The sequence below is a fragment of the Psammomys obesus genome, unplaced genomic scaffold (genome assembly GCF_907164565.1).
Source record: "Psammomys obesus unplaced genomic scaffold, mPsaObe1.curated_primary_1811, whole genome shotgun sequence".
In the NCBI taxonomy this organism is placed as follows: domain Eukaryota; kingdom Metazoa; phylum Chordata; class Mammalia; order Rodentia; family Muridae; genus Psammomys; species Psammomys obesus.
The window spans coordinates 15,172,832-15,192,160 of NW_026596069.1; the positions used below are offsets into that span (position 1 = coordinate 15,172,832).

Sequence of the window (19,329 nt, forward strand, 5' to 3'; positions counted from 1 at the left end):
TTTCTTTCTTTCTTTCTTTCTTTCTTTCTTTCTTTCTTTCTTTCTTTTTTCTTTCTTTCTTTTTGCTTTCAAGTTTAGGGTAACGTCTCACGACAAAGCATTTGGAATCAGTAATGATATTTATTACTTAAGGCTTCAAAATTTGCTGCACATGGCTTCTTAATCCCAGCGCTCAGGAGGCAGAGGCAGGTGGATCTCTATGAGTTTGTGACCAGCCTCGACTACATAGTGAGCTGCAGGGCCAGGTCTATAGAGTGAAGCCCTACTTCAAAAAACAAACAGCTGATTGAAGAAAAATCCTAAAATGCTGACACTAAAGCAACAAAATAAAGCCCTCCTTGTGGTGGGATGATAAATGAGTTCTGTTGCTTTCAGTGTTAGGGGCAGTTTACCAAAATGTTAATATTTTTGATGTTTATTACACTGAGCCTAAATTAATTTTATAGAAGGGAAAACACATACATTCTATTTAATATTATTTTAAAACATTTCAGGGGAGAAAATTGTATTGTTTAATGATGTAAGTCCATAGGTTTTACATAGGGAACTTACAACGTGAGCTTACATTTTGAGTGAGATTTGTTGATGGACTGTCTATAGGAATTTTTTCTGGTCTTTTAAAACTCACATTTTTTTTTTTGTGAGTAAAAAAATTTCTCCTGGGGTTAGAGATATGGCTCAGTGGATGAGCACACTTGATGTTCAGGCATGAGGACCCAAGTTTGAATTCTTAGCACTATGTAGAAAGCTGGAGCTGCTGTGCGCACACCTCTGTGTGCACAACTCGGCCTCTGGGGCCTGCTGGCTGCCAGCATTGCACCAGTTTAAGTAAGATAGTCTATTCCACGTGACTAACGCACACACTGACTACACTGGACTCTAAGCATCTTTTTCTGGCCTCCACAGATGGGCACATGCAGCCCCCCCTTTTCCTCACCCATAGTAAACCAAAGGGACCATATGGTTTACCAACTAAGCAGGGAAGTGAAAATTCTTAGTTTCTCTTAGCTTTAAGTGTGGTGTCTCAGACTAAAGGACCAGAGTCCCTAGATAATAACTTTAGTGATAAAGTAAATATATCAAACAGTTATGACAATCTACTGTGAAAGAAGTGCTATTTGAAATAATATTTCATCAAAAAAAACATGGAAATATTGTTCTTACCATCTATGGCCAGAACCTCAGCTGAGATTGTCTTGTTAATTATGAAAGTAGAATCTCGTTCAATGTTTTTGGCAAATTTGATCTGAGCAGTTTTTGAATCAATAACAAGCAAACCACCGTCATTGCGACCCAGGACATATCTGTTTTACAACAGAAAAAATAAAATAAAATGTTATTTACTTAGTAAATATTATTTTTTATGTAGTCAACATATTTATGCATGATCTAAAATGTTTTGTATGTACTTATAAAAAAATATCAAGGTGCTGGAGAGATGGCTCAGTCTCAGGAGATCTTGCTGTCATAAGAGAGCTGGGTTCCTACCGCCCACATAACAGCTCATTTCCAAGGTATCTGATGCCCTCTTCTGGCACCTTGAGTAACTTCATACACAGTGCACAGACACTCATGCGGGCAAAATAGTCAAATACATAAAGTTAACGTAAATAAACCTTATATAAAAGTAAAAACAGAAAATTGACATGACATGGATGAGTCACACTTAACAATCTTTATTTATGCATTAGTCTGGTTAGTCAGATTTTGGCCGTGAAAGATACAATAGAACAAAGTAAAATAAGCTGTGTGCTCTTGTTCTTTATGCTTCGGCCGTTATTGACTTTGTCTGTTCTTTGAGTTGAGCCATAGTGTCTTATCTCACCGGAATTCGCTCCTGTTATGAACACCTAATCTTTTGAAGACTCAAATATGAATATGAAGTTCCTTCCTGATTTCTGGATAGGCTAAGGCATTCTTTTTTTTTTTTTTTTTTTTTTTTTTTAGTTTCTACTCATTTACATGCATACTATTTTTGCTTATGGCAAAATATAATCTAGTAAATTATCTGTGTATCTGTTCTTGGGTTATCTAGTTCCTTAATATCACCTCCTTTGTACCTCTGTTTTGGGCATCTCATTGACTGAGCACTGTGTTGTAATCACATATTGATGAAAACCAAACCAGGACTCTTACCTGACAGATGAGGCAGCTTTACCAGTGTCCTCATCAATAGCTTCATATGTTCCCAGGATGTAGCCAGCCAATTTGCTAGTGCTAACTCCCCTTTGCACAGTAAATGTCTTGGAAGATGGACGGAATGAAATTCCTTCTTGGACGTTGATGACTTGAATTATGACTGGGGTTGGCTGCACGCGGTACTGAGAGATCACTGACTGGTGGAACTCAGCTTTGTTTTTGACGGCAATACTAAATTGCATGCTCTGTGCTTGTTCATAATCCAGAGCCTTGAGCGGAAAACAAATTAGACAGAAGGAAGTGTCACAAAAGACAAAACAAAACACACACAGTGTGGAAGACCAAGAGATAGAACCATCTCTGCAAGAAGTGGTGGACAGGCCCTTCTATTTATGTAGAGCAAAAGCAGTTTCAGATGTCACTGTAATGTCAAATAGAGAATGTCTTAGGATTCTTGACTCAAAAGACTGTTTGGGTAGCATGTTTAGAAAACACAGTGTTTCCTTTCTAGGCCATCAGAACTCCATTTAACATCATAATTTTTAGGCTGGGAGACAGACAGAACTTGAAGAATCCCTAGTTTGTGATGGTAACATATCTCAGTCAGGCCTTGATTATGTTCTGTGTTAGCTATGCATTGTAAAGGGCGGAGTTTGAGTTTTCTGATCCTCAGAGTTTCACTTTTAAGTGTTATGTGCATTTTATTAAGACTTTACCCACCATGGTATCTAAGCAGATGCTGAGACTCAAAGCCAAATTTTGGGCAGAGTGCAGGGAATCCTATGAAAGAAAGGGGAGGGGGATAGAAAGACCTGGAAGGGACAGGAGCTCCACAAGGAGAGCAACAGAACCAAAAAATCTGGGCACAGGGTCTTTTCTGAGATTGATACTCCAACCAAGGACCATGCATGGCGATAACCTAGAACCCCAGCACAGATGTAGCCCATGGCAGTTCAATGTCCAAGACGGTTCCCTAGTAATGGGAACAGGGACTGTCTCTGACATGAACTCAGTGGCTGGCTTTTTGATCACCTCCCCCTGAGTGTGTGTTGGGGGGGCAGCCTTACCAGGTCACAGAGGAAGACAATTAGGCCAGTCCTAATGAGAACTGATAAACTAGGGTCAGGTGGAAGGGGAAGAGGAACTCTAATATCAGTGGACTGGGGAAGGGGCATGGGAAGAGAAGAGGGAGGGAGGGCAGGATTGGAAGGGGATGAGGGAGGGGGCTACAGCTGAGATACAAAGTAAATAAATTGCAATAAATAAAATAAATAAAAATAAAAAATAAAAAGGCAAAAAAGAGAAGTTTATTCTTGGGGTTGGAGAGATGGCTCAGCAGTTAAGAGCACTGCCTGCTCTTCCAGATGTCCTGAGTTCAATTTCCAGCAACAAAATGGTGGTTCATAACTGTTTATACTGGGATTGGATGCCCTCTTCTGGCATGCAGGTGACCTACAGCTAGAGTACTCAGCTACATAAAATAAAAAAAATAAGAGAGGAGGAGGAGGAGGAGGAGGAGGAGGAGGAGGAGGAGGAGGAGGAGGAGGAGGAGGAAGTTGTTTAGTCTTTTTAGTGTTGGTATTTGAAGCCAGTAGGCAAGTGCTCCTTCAGTATGTTACTTTCCAGGCCTTAGCTTTTCACATCTAAAACCAAATCTTACCACACCAGGTTGTCGTGAGACTGAACAAATTAAGTCCTGTGATACATTTGTATAAAGAACAACTATGGCTGTTCACAAAATATTCATTGAATTCATGTATAGTAATGCCTTTTAGGACTTAAGATAGACTTCCAGACTCTAAAGGCCAACTACCTCATCTTGGTTGGCAAAAGACTAAGTCCTTTTTATAGCAGTGAACAGTTAACCCAGCTCTTCATAGAACTAGTTTTAAGTGTTTTTCCTTATCATTACTTGATTTTCTAATTAAGGAGTCCAAAGTTAGCATTTTTCATTCATTAAGCTCCTCTTCCTCCTCCTTCTCTTTCTCCTTTTCAGGAGGAAATGCTAATTTCTGCTTAATTTATTCACCAGTAGAATATTTTTTAAGGTAAAGGATCTGAATTTGAGCAGCTGCAATGACTGCTTCTGAGCACTTTTGAATGCCCCATGTTGCAGAAAGTGATGTGAGCGGGCTGGCGATGCCATAGGGCCCTGGGCACCATTGTGAGGAGGAAGGTCTGCTATTTCATTTCCAAAGACATTAGTTGGTTATCCACCTAGATGGTATGTTAGAATCACTTTGGTTAATTTAATACACATTAGGATGAGGGCTTCCCCATAGATTCATCACACAAATTTATTTTGTATTCTAGCTAGAAAAAGCTGCAGGTGACTTAAAGTGCTGTGAGTATTGAGGGCTGCCACTCAGCTAATGAGAGCCAGGGGAGGAGTAAAGAAAAGAGTAAGCTGTCTAACTTGTTTCTTAAAAAAGATGTGGTGCTAGACTGACGGCAACAGCGGCCAGAGGGGACAGGCAGGGGGCACCTGCTAGACAGTACTACAATGGTGAAAGAGGGAGGGAGCAAGGTCAGGTAGGAGACAGGTAGTAAAAGGCAGAGGTAGGCCATCATTCAAAGGCAGCTTCTAGGCAGAACTTGATGGCTGGCTGAATGCTGAGAGGATACGCCACCGTTCAAAGATGACAGGCAGGTGTTGAGTTTGGGAAACTGAATGACCCCAGGACATAAAATAGGGAGTCACAGTGTTGTTGGAACTTTATAACAGAGTCCTTGTGGGTTCAGAACCTGTAACACACTCTATGAAACTCTTCCAGATGTCTTTTTGTGAAGAGAATACTATTACTCCATATTCCACATATTCCACCAGACCTAAGGTGTTTTTTTCTGAGGCAGGGCTTCTCTGTGTAGCCCTGGCTGTCCTGGAACTCTCACTCTGTAGACCAGGCTGGCCTTGAACTCACAGAGATCCACCTGCTTCTGTCTCCTGATTAAAGGCGTGTGCCAACGCACTCGACTTCAGACTTAAGGTGTTAAAGAAGCCCCAGAATGTTCCAAAACCTGATTCAAAAAAATATCAGCAGAGAGTGGGTATCTGTTCAGGTCTATGCTATTTTCAGACACAGCTGTCCTGACAGAATTCCAGATGGAGAGTCTGTCATGTTGAACCAAAAGCTTTACTCACTTTTACCTAGCAGAATTTGTTAGCTGTGCCCATTTTTCTAAAGAAATTGCGATTTCTTTCTGTGATGACAATAGCTAATGTATTTAAAACACGTCAACAAGTTCCCGAGCCCCAGTCATCTCTTCTCAACTCCAACCCAATAGCAGAGAGTAAATTTGATGAATGGGTAAAATGTCTTCGCTTTCCTGTCCTGAGAGCATGCAAACTCACTCGTGTGTACGTGTGTGCGTGTGTGCGTGTGTGCATGGATCTGTGCATGTGGGCATGTGCATGTGTCTGAGTGTATCTGTGTGTGGTGTGTTTGCGTGTGCATATGTGTGGTGTGCATGTGTATGGGCGTGTGTGTGTGTGCACGCGTGTTCTATGGAAAGTATAGTAACTTGGAAGGAAAAAATATTATCAAGAGAAGTTGTCTTTATACAATAAAACTATGATGATAGTAAAATAAATGCTATCTATCTTGCTGAGTTTTATATTTTTTAGAATAATGGAGTGGTAACATTATTCATGTGATTTATGGGGCTAATTGTTTGAGTTACTACAGAATATTTTTACCCATTAGGAAATCTCAAACCTTACCTTCACCACCTTCAGGATTCCTTCGTTGGTTCTGGGATCTGTTTCAATTTCAAACCAATTCCCATCGTTTCCAGAAGTAAAATAATACACAGCCAACCAATTATCTGTGTATTCTTCATCCCAGTCTACCACTTGAAATCGGAGTAACTCAGCATTTAAAGTATTTTCCTCAATACGCGCTGAATACTGAAATGGAGAGACACAGGAGTTAAGATTCAGTGCTAGGAGCTGTGAGGACAACCTAGCTGCAGGATCGTCTGTCACTCTGCCCATTGCCTGGCTAGGCAAGTGAGGACGTCTTCCCCCTCTCCCTCTTTCCCTTCCACCCTCTGTCAATCATCCTCCAAAGAGGATGATGGTGTTCAGTCAAGGGTGGATGAGTTTCCTGCTAGGACCCCTAGCCAAGTGCTCAAGGTTTGGCTCTAGGGTTTGCCTAAAAGAATTATATTTATTTTTAATAGCATTAAATGTATTCTCAAATGTGTTATGTGTTAATTCACACTGATTCCTTAATTCTCACATTTAAGCTTATTTTTATAAAGTAAAAAAAAAAAGCACAGAAAATTAAAAACCCAACAGATAGGCAATCAATTGGGATACTAGACTATTAAGCATATATAAAAATGGTTCTTCAAGGACAATTGGTCCACCTGAGATTCTCTTAGCACCGGGAAGTTGTCGTTGACATCTTTCACTTTAATGCTACATTCGCATTGAGTTGATAGTCCTGTGCCATCATTGTCTGCACCACTCACGACCAGGTGGTAGCTACTAATTTGCTAAATTGGAAGAAAAAGAAAACACAGGTTAATTGTCAATGATTGTGAATGGCCAGTAGCTGCTTTCCATGGATAAGATAGTGAAAACATTTAAGTTCATGAATCATGGTTCACGCACACTGTTAGTTGTCCTTGGAGAGACTGGTAGGGCTCAAGATGACTGGGAGGAAGTGGTATGAGGCTACAAGAGGTGTCCTCTTTAGTAAACCTCTGAAGGTAGTGTTGTGGACTCAAAGAGAGGAAGGAAGGAAGGAAGGAAGGAAGGAAGGAAGGAAGGAAGGAAGGAAGGAAGACTATAGCAATGAGAAGAGATGTGATTGTCTGGAGAAGCTCACTTGTGGAGTTTCCCTACCAGTCAAGTGGAAAAATGATTTGTGCAGAAGTCAAATGCTTCGGAGTAGCCTGCTCTAGCTGTGGTGGTGGGACAAGAGAGGAGGGGATTCTTTGGGATTTTGTAAGCAGAGGTAAACTTTAGAGCCATCTAGAGAAAAGGTATGCCACCAAAGTTTTGTGCCACATAGAAATCTCTTCATCGAAGAATTTTTCTCCCATCCTTAGGAATTAATCACAGTGTAGAGTTTGCTTCTATCCACCAGTGTGTCTTCCTTAATACTTTCCTTTGAGCTGTTGTGTAAAAGGCTGTGGCCACAGGCACACATGTCACTACAACAGAATCACATCCATGGAGACATATTCCCCAAGATTGATTGGCTCAGACAAAGGCTGGTAACCTTTTCCCTACTTCTTTTTGTATTATCAAACAAAATGGAGGCACCTCTCCTGGGTTGCTTGCCATCAAACCCATTAGTTTTTTGATGCAGTCAAGCAACTCGCTTTACCTCTCGATCAAGAGAACTGGTCAAAGTGCGGACTTCTCCTGTGTTTCTGCTGATGAGGAACATGGGCATGCCCACAGGCTCCTGGGAGACAATTTTGAAGGCAATTTTAGAGTTCATGTGGTTTGGCTCATCTGCATCCGTGGCATTTAGGATCATTACCAGGGAATCTAGAAATATAGGACAATCGTCAAAGACACATAAAGTCCAACATTACATTCGCACTAAATAGTCAAAATAGTTTAGCACTGCTAAATAGGGATCAGTGCTAAACTATTTTGACTTAAAAAAACTGTCACTGTTGCTGTCTCTTTCTAGAATTTGTTGGCTTTCAGTAAAATGTTCCAATGTTCCTTCAGGCTTTATTGGGGCTATCTTCTGTTTGCAGTTCTTCCCCACACAGATGTACCTGTATGTTTTTTTTTTTCCCAAATGACCAAAATAATGTGAATATATCTCTTCTCCTTTTGATTGAAAACCACTGAACTTGTGCATCCAGGCTGCCTAACAGTCTTCTTCAGCTTTGTGGCTCATCCAGCGGCTCTGTACCCAGGCAGTAACTTCTTGACAGGACTATAATCCACACATACAATTCTGATGGGCAGTTGTTAAGAGTTAACTACACATTTTGAAAAGGAAATCTCAGACTGTTGTAACAATTTTTTGCCGTTAAACTACTGCGCAAACTAACAGAACAGTCAGTAAAACTGACACGATGATGCATGCGGTTGAAAGATACATGGATTGGAGGTAGTCTGCGTTGTAAAAGACTTACTTGAAGCACTGTTTTCTTCAATTTCACCCTTGAATATGGTTTGTGAAAATACTGGAGCATTATCATTAACATCTAAAATTTTTACTGTTAATATGAGTGGTCTTTCTACATCTTGTCCCAGGGCATTCAGGGCTCGGCATGTGATCTAGAAACACAGGGAAAATATCCGTTATCACCATGTGGAGTTAGCTAGCATACTATTATTACTCATAGGAATTAGACCAATGTTGGCACGTACAGACCTTAATGAGCAAAGAAGGAAAACATTTCCCTCAAAGTGTGGGCAAAGGCAAAGGTTCCCACTCTTGCCATTGGTCCAATTGTCCTTTCCTTCAAGCTGCTGTATTTTGGCAGGATGAAGTTCTAGAAAGCTGTGTACTAAATCCCAGCCCTCCCTGGGTACTTTTGGGCTATATATTTCAGGAACATGAATCATAGCAGAAAGTTGTTGGTAGAGAAATTAATACTCTTTGTTGGTAGACTAATCCATATATTCCCTTCTCTTGTAAACCTACCAGTAGAAGAGCTACCTTCTACCTTCACAAAGTACACAAAGAAGGATTGAAGACTTACCAGGAAGCTTGGGGTTTCCTCCCGATCAACTATGGCTGTTATGTTGATATCACCACTGTTTGGGTCAACAACAAAGATCCCAAAAGGAGGCTGATCAATTCCCACCCCAGAAATTCGGTAGGTAATTTTCTGGCTTGCTTGGTAATCTGAAGTGATCTGCAAGGAAAAACAAACAAACTAACTAACTAACAACAACAATAACAAAAAAAACCTGACTTAAATGTCAAGCTGACCGTTGATGAGTCTTCCTCTGCCTCCTCCACCTTCACCATCTAAAGCCATCTGCTCACTTGGTCCACCCTTTCCATCACTGCGCCATCACTACTCTCTTCATTGGAGCGTAGGACTAAGAAATAAAGTACAGCTGTTCTGCTCACCAGCATGGAGCAAGAGTGACTGGTTGTTTTGGCTTTAGAGTGCCTGTTTAGGGTGTGATGCCATGGTGGGAAGGTTAGAAAGTTGTAAGAGGACAGGGGGCTAAGTCTTAAGAAGACTTCTTCTGGATGCAAAATTCTTACTTAACATTTTAGAAAGGATGCTTCTCTAAGTTGGAAGAAGTGACAATGAAGGGGGAAAGAGAACGAATAAGGTAACAGATGTTAAAAGTATGTGCAGATGTGAACTGGGTTTTAGTTTTATAATTTTAAAGCTATTTGACAGAAAGGATAGTACAATACTCATGAGACAGCTCTTCATTCAGCCTCAGTAGTTACCCAGCCGTGGCCTATCTGCTCATCTAACCATCACTTTTCTTTTTTTTATCCTTGTTTAGTAGAGTTTGCATATACATTAAAACGAGCCAATATATTTCCTAATCTCACCTTATAACTCTAGAGTCTATCATTCCTATATTTTTAAATTTCTTATTTTTTTTTTTTTTTTACATTTTTACATTTCTTTTTTACTATTATTGTAGTTTTTGTTGGAAGCAGTAGGTCTTTGTTCTGTGGACTTCCAAGGCTACATATTGCTAAGTGGAATTGCTATATTGTCTTTAATATGGATGTAATACATTTATTCTAATGCTCACGCTGCTCTGTCAATACAACTTACCTTGGCAATTGGGTTTCTTTTTGAGTTGTCTTCTCTTTCCCTGCAGGGTTTTGCAAATTTCACCCATTCACGCTTGTACCTCCTTTTGACCTGCTGCACTGCTGTTCTATCTTCTCCGTGCTGTCTTCCAGGCTGTATTGAAAGAAATCCCACTTTATCACATACATGGCTGGCAGTCTTTGCTCTGAATTTTGGCCATAGAGAGGTACCTACCCTGAGGAACTTCCCGTTTCCACTTTGTGACCGTTTGCTCATCTCTCATACTTTGTCAAGAAGCAGCAATAACAGGTCATTACAAAGTTATGTGATTTTTAACATTAGCATTTGATCATATTTGATTTCCTCCCTTGACTTGTTAGCCAGACATAGTAGTGCATGTCTGCAATCAAGAACTAGTGGGTCTGATGCAATAAGATTGCCAGGACTTCAAAGCTAGCCTGGTCTATATAGTGAGTACCAGCCTAGGCAAAGGCTACACAGAAGACCCAGTCTCCAAAGCACAGAACCAACCAACCAACCATAATCCAATGGAAGATAAAATGAAACTAACAAGACTATATACGCCTATTTATAGATAACTATAAAGTATTTTGGGTTATTTGCTAGAACTTTAGGCTTTTGTGTTTGCACAATTGGATTATCAAATGACTTGATTAAATGCTTTTCTCAACATGGTTTTAAGGTAAACTCTGATTGTAATGATTGGAAACTGCATACCTCTATTCGCAGCTCGCCGTGCACCAGCAGCACCACCTGTAGACATCAGACAGAACCAAATATTCCATGTGAGTTCTTCAAACAGGAGACTAGACTCTATAAAACCAATAATCTTTATCATTGTATTCTGTTCCTAAGATTAGAGGTTTTTTTTTTTTTTTCAGTTTTAGGAGAGTTGGTTTGCAGAAGCATCCCAAAGTGTAAACATCCTACCAGGAAAATGAACACCCCTCTCTGAGTGAAGAAGCTCCTCTAGGTTTTCAGGCTGACCTCAGGCTTTTAAAAGATTATTTGTCTTGCTCTATGTGTGTGTATTCTTTGCCTGCATGCCTGCATGTTCACCGTGTGTGCCCCTCTCAGATCCCCTGCAGCTAGGGTTAGGGACGGTTATGGGCTGCCATGTCAGTGCTAGGAATCAAACCTGGGTCCTCTGCAAAAGCTAACGACTCCTATGATGTCTCTCCAGCACCATGACTTCAGATTTTCATTCTGGGAAAGAGGAACCTACCAGCAGTTGGAGGCTGAGGGTGGAGGATTGTTGCTAGTTTAAGACAAACCTGAGCTCTCTAGTGAATTTAAGTCAGCTTGAACTACAGAGTGAAACTCTGTTTCAAACCCAGAGACAACAAGGCAAAACAAAAACAAGGAAGAAGATTCTAACCAAGACAACAACTATCATCATTGTTACCACCGTCCTCCTCCTCCTCCTCCTCACCATCTCCTTGATTGTAAAATTATGCTTTCAGCCAGTTGCTAAAATCCACTAGATGTTTCTTACATGGTTAGCATATACACAGCTCCCAGAAGTCATTGCTTTAGGAACTGTTGTGACAAACTTCTGAAAGTGGTCATGGAATTATGATGCTGGGCATGGTGGTGCACACCTATGACCCCAGCATGTGGGAAGCTAAGGTAGGTCAGTTGAAGAGAGCTGGAGGACAGCCAGAGGGACACAGCAAGACCTTGTCTTCAAAAACTAGGAAAATAAAAAGCAAAACCAAAACCAGTCCCCAACCCCCATTATCTATTTTATGTGCTTATGTAAAAGCAAACCTGGGTTAGCTCCCTTTAAAAGACAGGCTCTTTTCTTCCCTGCCTTCCTCTCACTTTACCTCCTTTTAAAGCTGCACCAGAGTAAAGAGAACAGAATGGAGCTACCTGGTTTATGAAAATGGAGAAAAGATGGTCATTCTGTGTCAGTCTCAAGAGCTGTTTGCTGTGGCACGGATCTGCTCTCCTCCTTCCTACTACAACTTAAACATGAACTTCATTCTTAATTCCAGATGTGGTGGTGCTTGTCTTTAATCAAACAAGCAAGCAAACAAGACAAGGGCTTCATTGTATACTACTTGTATAAAAAATTAAATGAGGATAAAGGAAGCTGGGCCGCCCAGGCCCTTTGCTTTCTCCAAAGCCCACAGGCCTGGCAGATGCATTGCTTTCCACCTGGGATGCATTCCTCTCTCCTTACTTCCCCTACACGTGATCCATCCAGTCAAGTACCGACAAGCTACATGAAGCTGTTTTGTCTAGTACCTTAGTCTCTGAGTTTGTACAGCTCACATTCTCTTTAACGCCATTTAGCTCACAAACATTCCCTGTATCTTTCCAAGTCCTGGGTCTTGTACTATCATTCCTTCCCATTCAAGTGTTTAACAACTATTGGCTGGTCCACCGAATGTGAGAGCTGAAGAAAGAAGGCCATGGAAAACAAATTACAGGATAAAGTTAGAAGTGTGACAGTGGTAGGTGACGTGGCTAGTTTTTATTCACAGAGCATTATACTTAATAATACTATTATTTATTGCAACCACCTGAACCACTCTTCTGAGTCTATTATGTAACCTCTGTTCCTATGGATATAAAGATACAAGACACAGATACTTTATTCCTGTTAATAACCCTCAATGAGCCAGGGTTTGAAACAAGCCACTTTATCTCTAGGGTGTGTGCATTGCTAGATCCTAACCCCAAGCTAACATAAATACACTGAAGAAAGTTATATGACAGTCACTTTAGATTTTTATCTGGTCAAAGGCTGTGGTTGATCCTGAAACAACGCGGATTCATTTCATCATTTATTTTTAAAGATTGTAATGAACAGGCAGGTCCAAGTCTGAACCAAAGGAGCAACTACACGAGACACAGGATGGTCAGCCCCTCCATTGTAAACATTTCACCTGAAGGTCTGATTTTTAAATAGTGTCTCAGGATGATGCTCCAACATCATGCATCTATTAGGAAAGAAGGGATCAGTGTGGTGTGGTCACTGACCGATCTTTCTCAGCCGATTCTGAAGGAAAGGGTGGGCTGGGTATGCTCCTCTTTACAGGAAGAGTGGAGTCATCCAGAAAACATGAGTCATGTCTGTACTAGCCCTGTGGAGCATGAGTCTTCTAATAGACATTGAGGCCCTGTTCCTACCTTCCCAGGAAAGCAAAGCTATGGAAAACTAACAGAGCAGAGCATAGGCTATTGTGTTTCTTGTGCTCTCCCGGAGTCAGAGCCCTCATTCTAAACCCTTTTAAGACTGATCTCAAACAATGCTCCCTCATTTTAGTGTTGTGGAAAGATGTTCTTTGTTTCCAGAAACACGAGGAACTTGAGAGGAAACACTGAACTCTGAACCACTCTTTCGTTGACTAGAATTGTGATGCGCCTGTGCATTAATTCTGAGGGCTATGGAACCTCAGGAGAGGACCCTGGCTGGAGAAACAGACCACCAAGGGTGGGGCTCAGAAGGCTGCACCCTCCTCTAGTCCCAGCAATCCCTCTTTGCTTCCTGTGTGAGCAGCTCTTGATGTAAGAGTCTCTTGGTCTGGCCTTTGCCAGCGTGCTTTCCAGTGACAGACCGGAACCACTAGCCCAAATGAAGCTACCTCCCTTAAGGTTTCAGTCAGGCGCTTTGCCACAGCGGTGAGAAAAGCAGCTTACACAGCCACGCTGCCCGATTCTGGAATGAATCAAAGACTGCACCACACTCCCCTCGGGGGGAATTCAGAGAGCAATTTAAGTAGTTCAAAGATTATTACATATTTTAATATGATTTTTCTATACATTTTGGACAGAAGAATGTCACAAAATTCACACAGCTTGGTGCTTCACGGCTATAGTTGGTCAGCTAGTCAAACAGCGATAGTAAACATGCCAGGTCATAACAGTCCTTCAAGACACATAGGTGAATGAGATACACAAAGCATAGTTCAGAAAAATGAGTGACTTATCCTTCTGATTTCTATGTCGAAGCTCCTTCACTTATGGTACATAACGTCCTAATATTCCTACTGTAAGCTGAAAATACTAATCTGAACAGACATTTAACGGCAGTAGCCCTCTGAACATCGTAGTTTAGCCTGCAGTCCTCAGAACACTTATTTTAATCTACAGTTCAAGCTATCATCTAACAAAAAGGTTGTTCTATAATGAAGCATTGAATACCTTATGTAATTTATTGGATTTTACACTGAAAACAAAAAAAAAACCCAATGGTTCTATAAATATAAAGTAGAAAAAAATGTATGTAAAGTCTAAGTCAGGACTGTGTAGAATTTTTGAAATTTAAAGCCACAAGAACATGCCAATATATTTTGCATTTAACAGAGCAAATTCTCCAGTTAAATAATAGAAATTATTCAGAAATTAGTATTTAATTTCAGACAATTCAGTGTTCAAGAACTGATATAAAATCAACTAATTTAGAAAGGTGATCTTTAAAACTTTTTTTTTTTAGCTAAGACATGCTAGGTAAGCGTGATGCCCTTGGCTGTTTGTGAATATTCCATCTGAATGTATTGAGGGATCCTGTCAAGTGTGCTGGTACAAATCTGGACCCTGGAGCCCGTTTTTCTTTCTTTTTAACTGTGTGTGTGTGTGTGTGTGCAGGCACATGCAGGTATGTATGTGTCAGGCCATGTGTGTGGAGGTTACTGGACAACCTCAGGTGTCCAGCCTCACCTTCCACCTCCTTTGAGCTAGTTTCTTTTTCTTGTTTGCTTGTGGTGTCCAGGCTTCTGGGCAGAAAGCTCTGGGGATTCCCCCGTCTCTTCCACCCATCTTCCCATAAGAGAGTTCTGATTACATACGTGCATCTGTTTTCACATGTGTCCTAGGGACCTGAATTCAGCTTCTCACACTTGCTTGGCAGCCCTTTGAGCCATCTTCTTAGCCTCCAGACTGATCTAAATTCCAGTCCCAGGCATGTACCACCGTTATGACTTGGGGACATGACCCGATCCTTCCATTTCTCCCATCTGCCATAGAAAGATAGCTCTATGCATTTATATGTGGGTTTGTTGTGTGTGAGGACTGAACTATTAGCAGGTGTAAATAGAGCATATAGGTAAGCCTGAGAGCCCTGTAGATGCTTAGTGAAAGCTAGTAACTTCGGTTAGAATAACAAGAGAAGAAAAAGCGTATCAAAAAAATCCTTTGACTATCTGCAGAGACTTCTTAGTGTGTTGTGTGTGTGTGGCTTCTTTCTCCACGGAGGAAGGGAACAGTGCTCTACTGTACATCTGTGTAGGCTGCCCCTTGCTAACTTCAGGGACACTGCTCCCACTGCAGTTCCCGTGACCGCACCTCCTGAAGTTGTGCGATGCACCGCCTGGCCGGCTGCACTGCTTTAAGAAAGAAGTGTCCATTAGGCAGATCCAATTATTCGTCATGTAATTATGGATAACCCGTCATCGATGTAATTTCCTCACGAAGCGTTTCCCCGAGCAAGCCCTTACCTTAGGCTACCAGATCAACTTTTTACTGGAAAGGAAACACGGAGGGCTAAGAGGTTTACGAGAAACCTCTGGGACACGGAGTGTTCTAGTTAGGCGTGAGAACTGGTTTCTGGGATTAAGCAAGGGGTGTTACTAATGGGTAGAAATAATTGCATCTCCCAGCCGATGCCAAAGTCAAAGACACCTTGGAGATTTTCCATTTATCAAAATGGGACATTTAGCTTAAATCCATTTTTTATATACTTTGATACCGTATAGAAAAAAAAAATGGCTGAAATGACCCTTGCTATTTTTAGGACACTGTTATTGCTTACTCTCCTCATGACTTGTCATTTGAAGGACGTCTACTTTTCCCTGAGTACCACACAAAACTGTACTAAACTTTTGAGTTTTGATCATCTCTGTTAATTTCTTAAGTTTTAGACAGCATTGTAACGTGAAATTGATTAGCTCATTCTTCAGATAAGGAATTGTTATGGCTCAAAAATGTGTTTTAAATTTGGTTAACTATAAGATGTGGAACAATTTTTTTTTTTGCAGTCAAGTTTTATTTTCATAAGAAGATCTCTGAAGGTGAGTATCTTCAACTATAAGTGTTCTTAATTGTTGACTTTGTGCTATGTGAAATAACAGGATAAATATAGAGAACTGATAAACATGACACCCTTAAAAGAATATTCAGGTGCACTCTGTAGCTACATCTTCCAAATGATTCATTTTGAAGTCCAAATACCTGAAATTTTTTTCAGAAAAATTTCTAGATTGGAAAACATGTATTGTCCCACATTCCCTGTATCTTTTATTTATTTTTTTTAAAGGTTGGCCTCTTTCTTGTCATTTTGAAACATTAGTTTTCCAAGTATTTTTAAATTTCTATTTGTGTGTGTGCATTTATAGGTGAGTGGTGTGTGTGTGTGTGTGTGCGTGTGTGTTTGTGTGCGCACGCACGTGCGCGCGCATGGAGATCAGAGAAGGACTCTGCATGTGCTACTTCATCACTCTTTACCTTATTCCCTTGAGATAGGCTCTCTCTCTGAATGTGGAAATAGTGGCCAGCAAGCCCAATGCGTCCCCTGTCTCCATTTCCCACAGTGCTGGGGCTTCAGCTCAATGGCCATACCTAACTTTTTCCTGGGTGCCGGGGATTCAAACTCAGGTCTTCATGTCTGTGCGGCAGGCTCTCTTAACCTACTGGGCCATCTTCCTAGTCCCATGCAACTATTCTATATTCTAACTGAAGAAACATGCAGGACCTTCCTTGACTTATTAGGAATGATGCCAACGGTAGTTTGAAACATTAAAACACAGTACTAAGACACGTATCATCAAGAACCACCCCTAGTACTGAAATACTACAACTGGATGGTGCCAGGGTCTTTCAAACACTTCCTGTTTCTCAAAGCACTTCTGTGAACACAAGGGTGCTCCCTTCTCACTGTGTACATTTCAGACAGGGACAAGGCTAAGATGATTCTCTGTCTGTCTGTCTGTCTGTCTGGTTGCTGTTTGTTTTGTTTTGAGACAAGGTCTTTCTACAAAGCTGTCCTGGAACCCACTATGTAAACCAGACTGGTTCTGAACTCACAGATTTGGCCGCCTCTGTCACCGAAGTGGTGGCAATGAAGGGCGTGTGCCACCATGCCCAGCCCAAGATGACTCTAATTTGATAGGAGAGAACGTAAGAGCTGGAGTGAGTCAACGGAACAGCTACACGCTCAAGCGTAGGTCTTGCTGTCACATCTCATGTTGAGACGCTGTCCCATGACCTTGTATGGTGTGTGTGTGTGTGATGGGAAGAGTACTTAGAAAGCCACAGACACGTCTTTCTACTTTCAGACCCCACCCTTCAACAACAAATGAGGCCCATGGTCTGAGAACACTGCTTTTCACCGGTAACCACATTCTGGGTGGCTCCTGTTTCTAAAAGGATTCCATTTACCTTCACAGAATGAACTTTTCACTGTCACACTCATCCACCTTTCCGAATCTCGCCCCGGCTCTCTAACATGCACTTTCATTCCAGTCAAACCGGTGGCTCCACAGCCCCTGGCTAAGGGCACTAGAGCCCGTCTTTGCTTGTATCAGTCTGACAATGGAGCAGTTTGGTCCGTCTCTTCCTATGGAATGTTAACTCCCACTGACTCCACCAAGCCTTACCTGCCTAACACCGCCCTCGCCCTCTGAAAGTAGGATTAAGGATACAGGTTAGCTTAATGGAAAGCACAAATGCCGCCCACACGGAGGGTTTTTAAGTTTCTTATACTCACGTTAAAAGGCTTGCTAAAAAGTTTATTAATTAGCGGTGTATTTAATTTAATGTCCTGAAAATACTGTAATTTCACTATGCAATCAAAACAAGACATAAGAATATCTTTTACACTTTTGTTATGATTAAATATTTCATTGTATAGTTTACATTTAGTAGCATCTCTCATCTCAGAACAGTTATATTTGAAGCGATAAATATCCATGTATGGATAGATAGTGGCTATGATATTGCAAGGATCAGATCTAGACCCTTCATTGAGTATTTCTCTCTGTATCTCTCTGTCTCTCTTTCCCTCTTCTTCTCCCCCCCTTCATCTCCCCTTCTTCCCCTCTCCCCCTCTCTTTCCTGTCTTCCTCTTCCTCTGCAGGGACAAAACTTTCTTGTGTGTTGGAAGACATATGTTCTAACTTTCTCATCGCCAGCACAATAGGAGAACTGCAGGCCGCTTCACAGTTAAGAGAGGCCGTGTTCAAGCATTGGTTCCTGGTATGAAAAGTTGTCTGATGCCTATTTTCTCTTTGAACATTGTTGTATGAGGGGGACTGAGAAGTTCTTTGCCACCAGACATCTTTCATGATGGCAGGCAACTTTAACTTGTAGACAGCTCTTGAGATCTATCTCCCTGTAACGTTTAGAAGTCGCTGTTCTCTGTGTTTTGAAATGAGGCAATGGCATGAATGGATGCTGGGGTCATGGCAATTAGCTTTGGAATTTTGTCCTATATTTAATTATATCCAAGTGTTATTAGCGATCTTCATGTATGAGTGAGTTATGACATATTTTTGCCTCACTAATGCAATGCTTAAGGTATAAACTAGCTTATAGTATCTAAGCTAGTACTTCTAGTTTAGAGTCTTCCTCTCTTTTATAAAACATAAAGTTCCCCCAGTCAACAGAAGTTACTCTCCTAACATTATTTTCCTGCAAAGTTCATGTCACCCCTCCCCAAAAGCTTGATATGTTTTTGCACATAATGGCTGAATGTAAAACCGGTTTTATTAATAATCCTCCCAACTTGACTAGTATTAAAATTACTTTGATTTTTAGTTCAACAGTTGGTGACTCCTCTAAAAACATGTCAGGTATCAAGATCAGGCATGCAGCATTCTTAGCCATGTGCTTAACAAGAGATGTGTAATGCTAGGGAACTGAAGTGGGGGGTTGTGCATGTTTTCATTTGTGTGCTGGAATATATGCATTTCTTTGAAGAAAACGAAGATTGTGGAAAGTAAAACCTGGGACTGGGATGAATTAATCTGATCATTGAAGAGAAATAAAAGAACTACATTAAAATAAACTTTTTTGTTCTGTTTCACAGAAAAAGGAAGAAGTTTAAAAATTTCCCAATTATATGTTTAGCTCTGCTGCATCCCATCTAGAATGTAAAACAGGGACTCAGCAACCGAGTCCAATCTTCTGTAGCAAGCAAAGAAACAGGAAAAATGTACTAGTTTTAGAAAAAGGTGGGACTTACCATCAGTAGGGCCAGAGGTCTCAGGGCTCTGGGGAATAGGCAGGTCATTGTTGCCAGTGTCCGTGGTGAATAAATCCAAGCGTCTTGCTGCAGCTTCTCACTTGGATGTCTGTATCCGATGTCTGGAGCTCCCTTCTGGCAGTGGTGGCTCTGTTGCCTGCCTCAGGACTCTCCTGGTGGCCTGTTAGTATGTTCCTCCCCACCCCAAGCCAAGGATTGGTCTCACCAGAAACGCTTGCATCACTGCCTCCCAGGTAAAAACT

The 19,329-nt window shown here is 41.2% G+C and overlaps 1 protein-coding gene across 1 annotated transcript in view; it reads right to left on the minus strand.

Annotated features, from left to right (window-relative positions):
• Positions 1-19,114, minus strand: part of Dsg3 (desmoglein 3) — a 29,487-nt gene extending 10,373 nt beyond the window's left edge. The window contains exons 1-10 of the mRNA XM_055625664.1: positions 19,067-19,114; positions 10,594-10,629; positions 9,877-10,008; positions 8,824-8,979; positions 8,251-8,395; positions 7,479-7,645; positions 6,511-6,639; positions 5,861-6,046; positions 2,137-2,408; positions 1,165-1,304 (exon numbers count right to left, since the gene is read on the minus strand). Coding sequence (XP_055481639.1) covers positions 1,165-1,304; positions 2,137-2,408; positions 5,861-6,046; positions 6,511-6,639; positions 7,479-7,645; positions 8,251-8,395; positions 8,824-8,979; positions 9,877-10,008; positions 10,594-10,629; positions 19,067-19,114 — 1,411 coding nt within the window. The remainder of the gene's footprint in view (positions 1-1,164; positions 1,305-2,136; positions 2,409-5,860; positions 6,047-6,510; positions 6,640-7,478; positions 7,646-8,250; positions 8,396-8,823; positions 8,980-9,876; positions 10,009-10,593; positions 10,630-19,066) is intronic.
• Between the last annotated feature and the right edge of the window lie 215 nt (positions 19,115-19,329).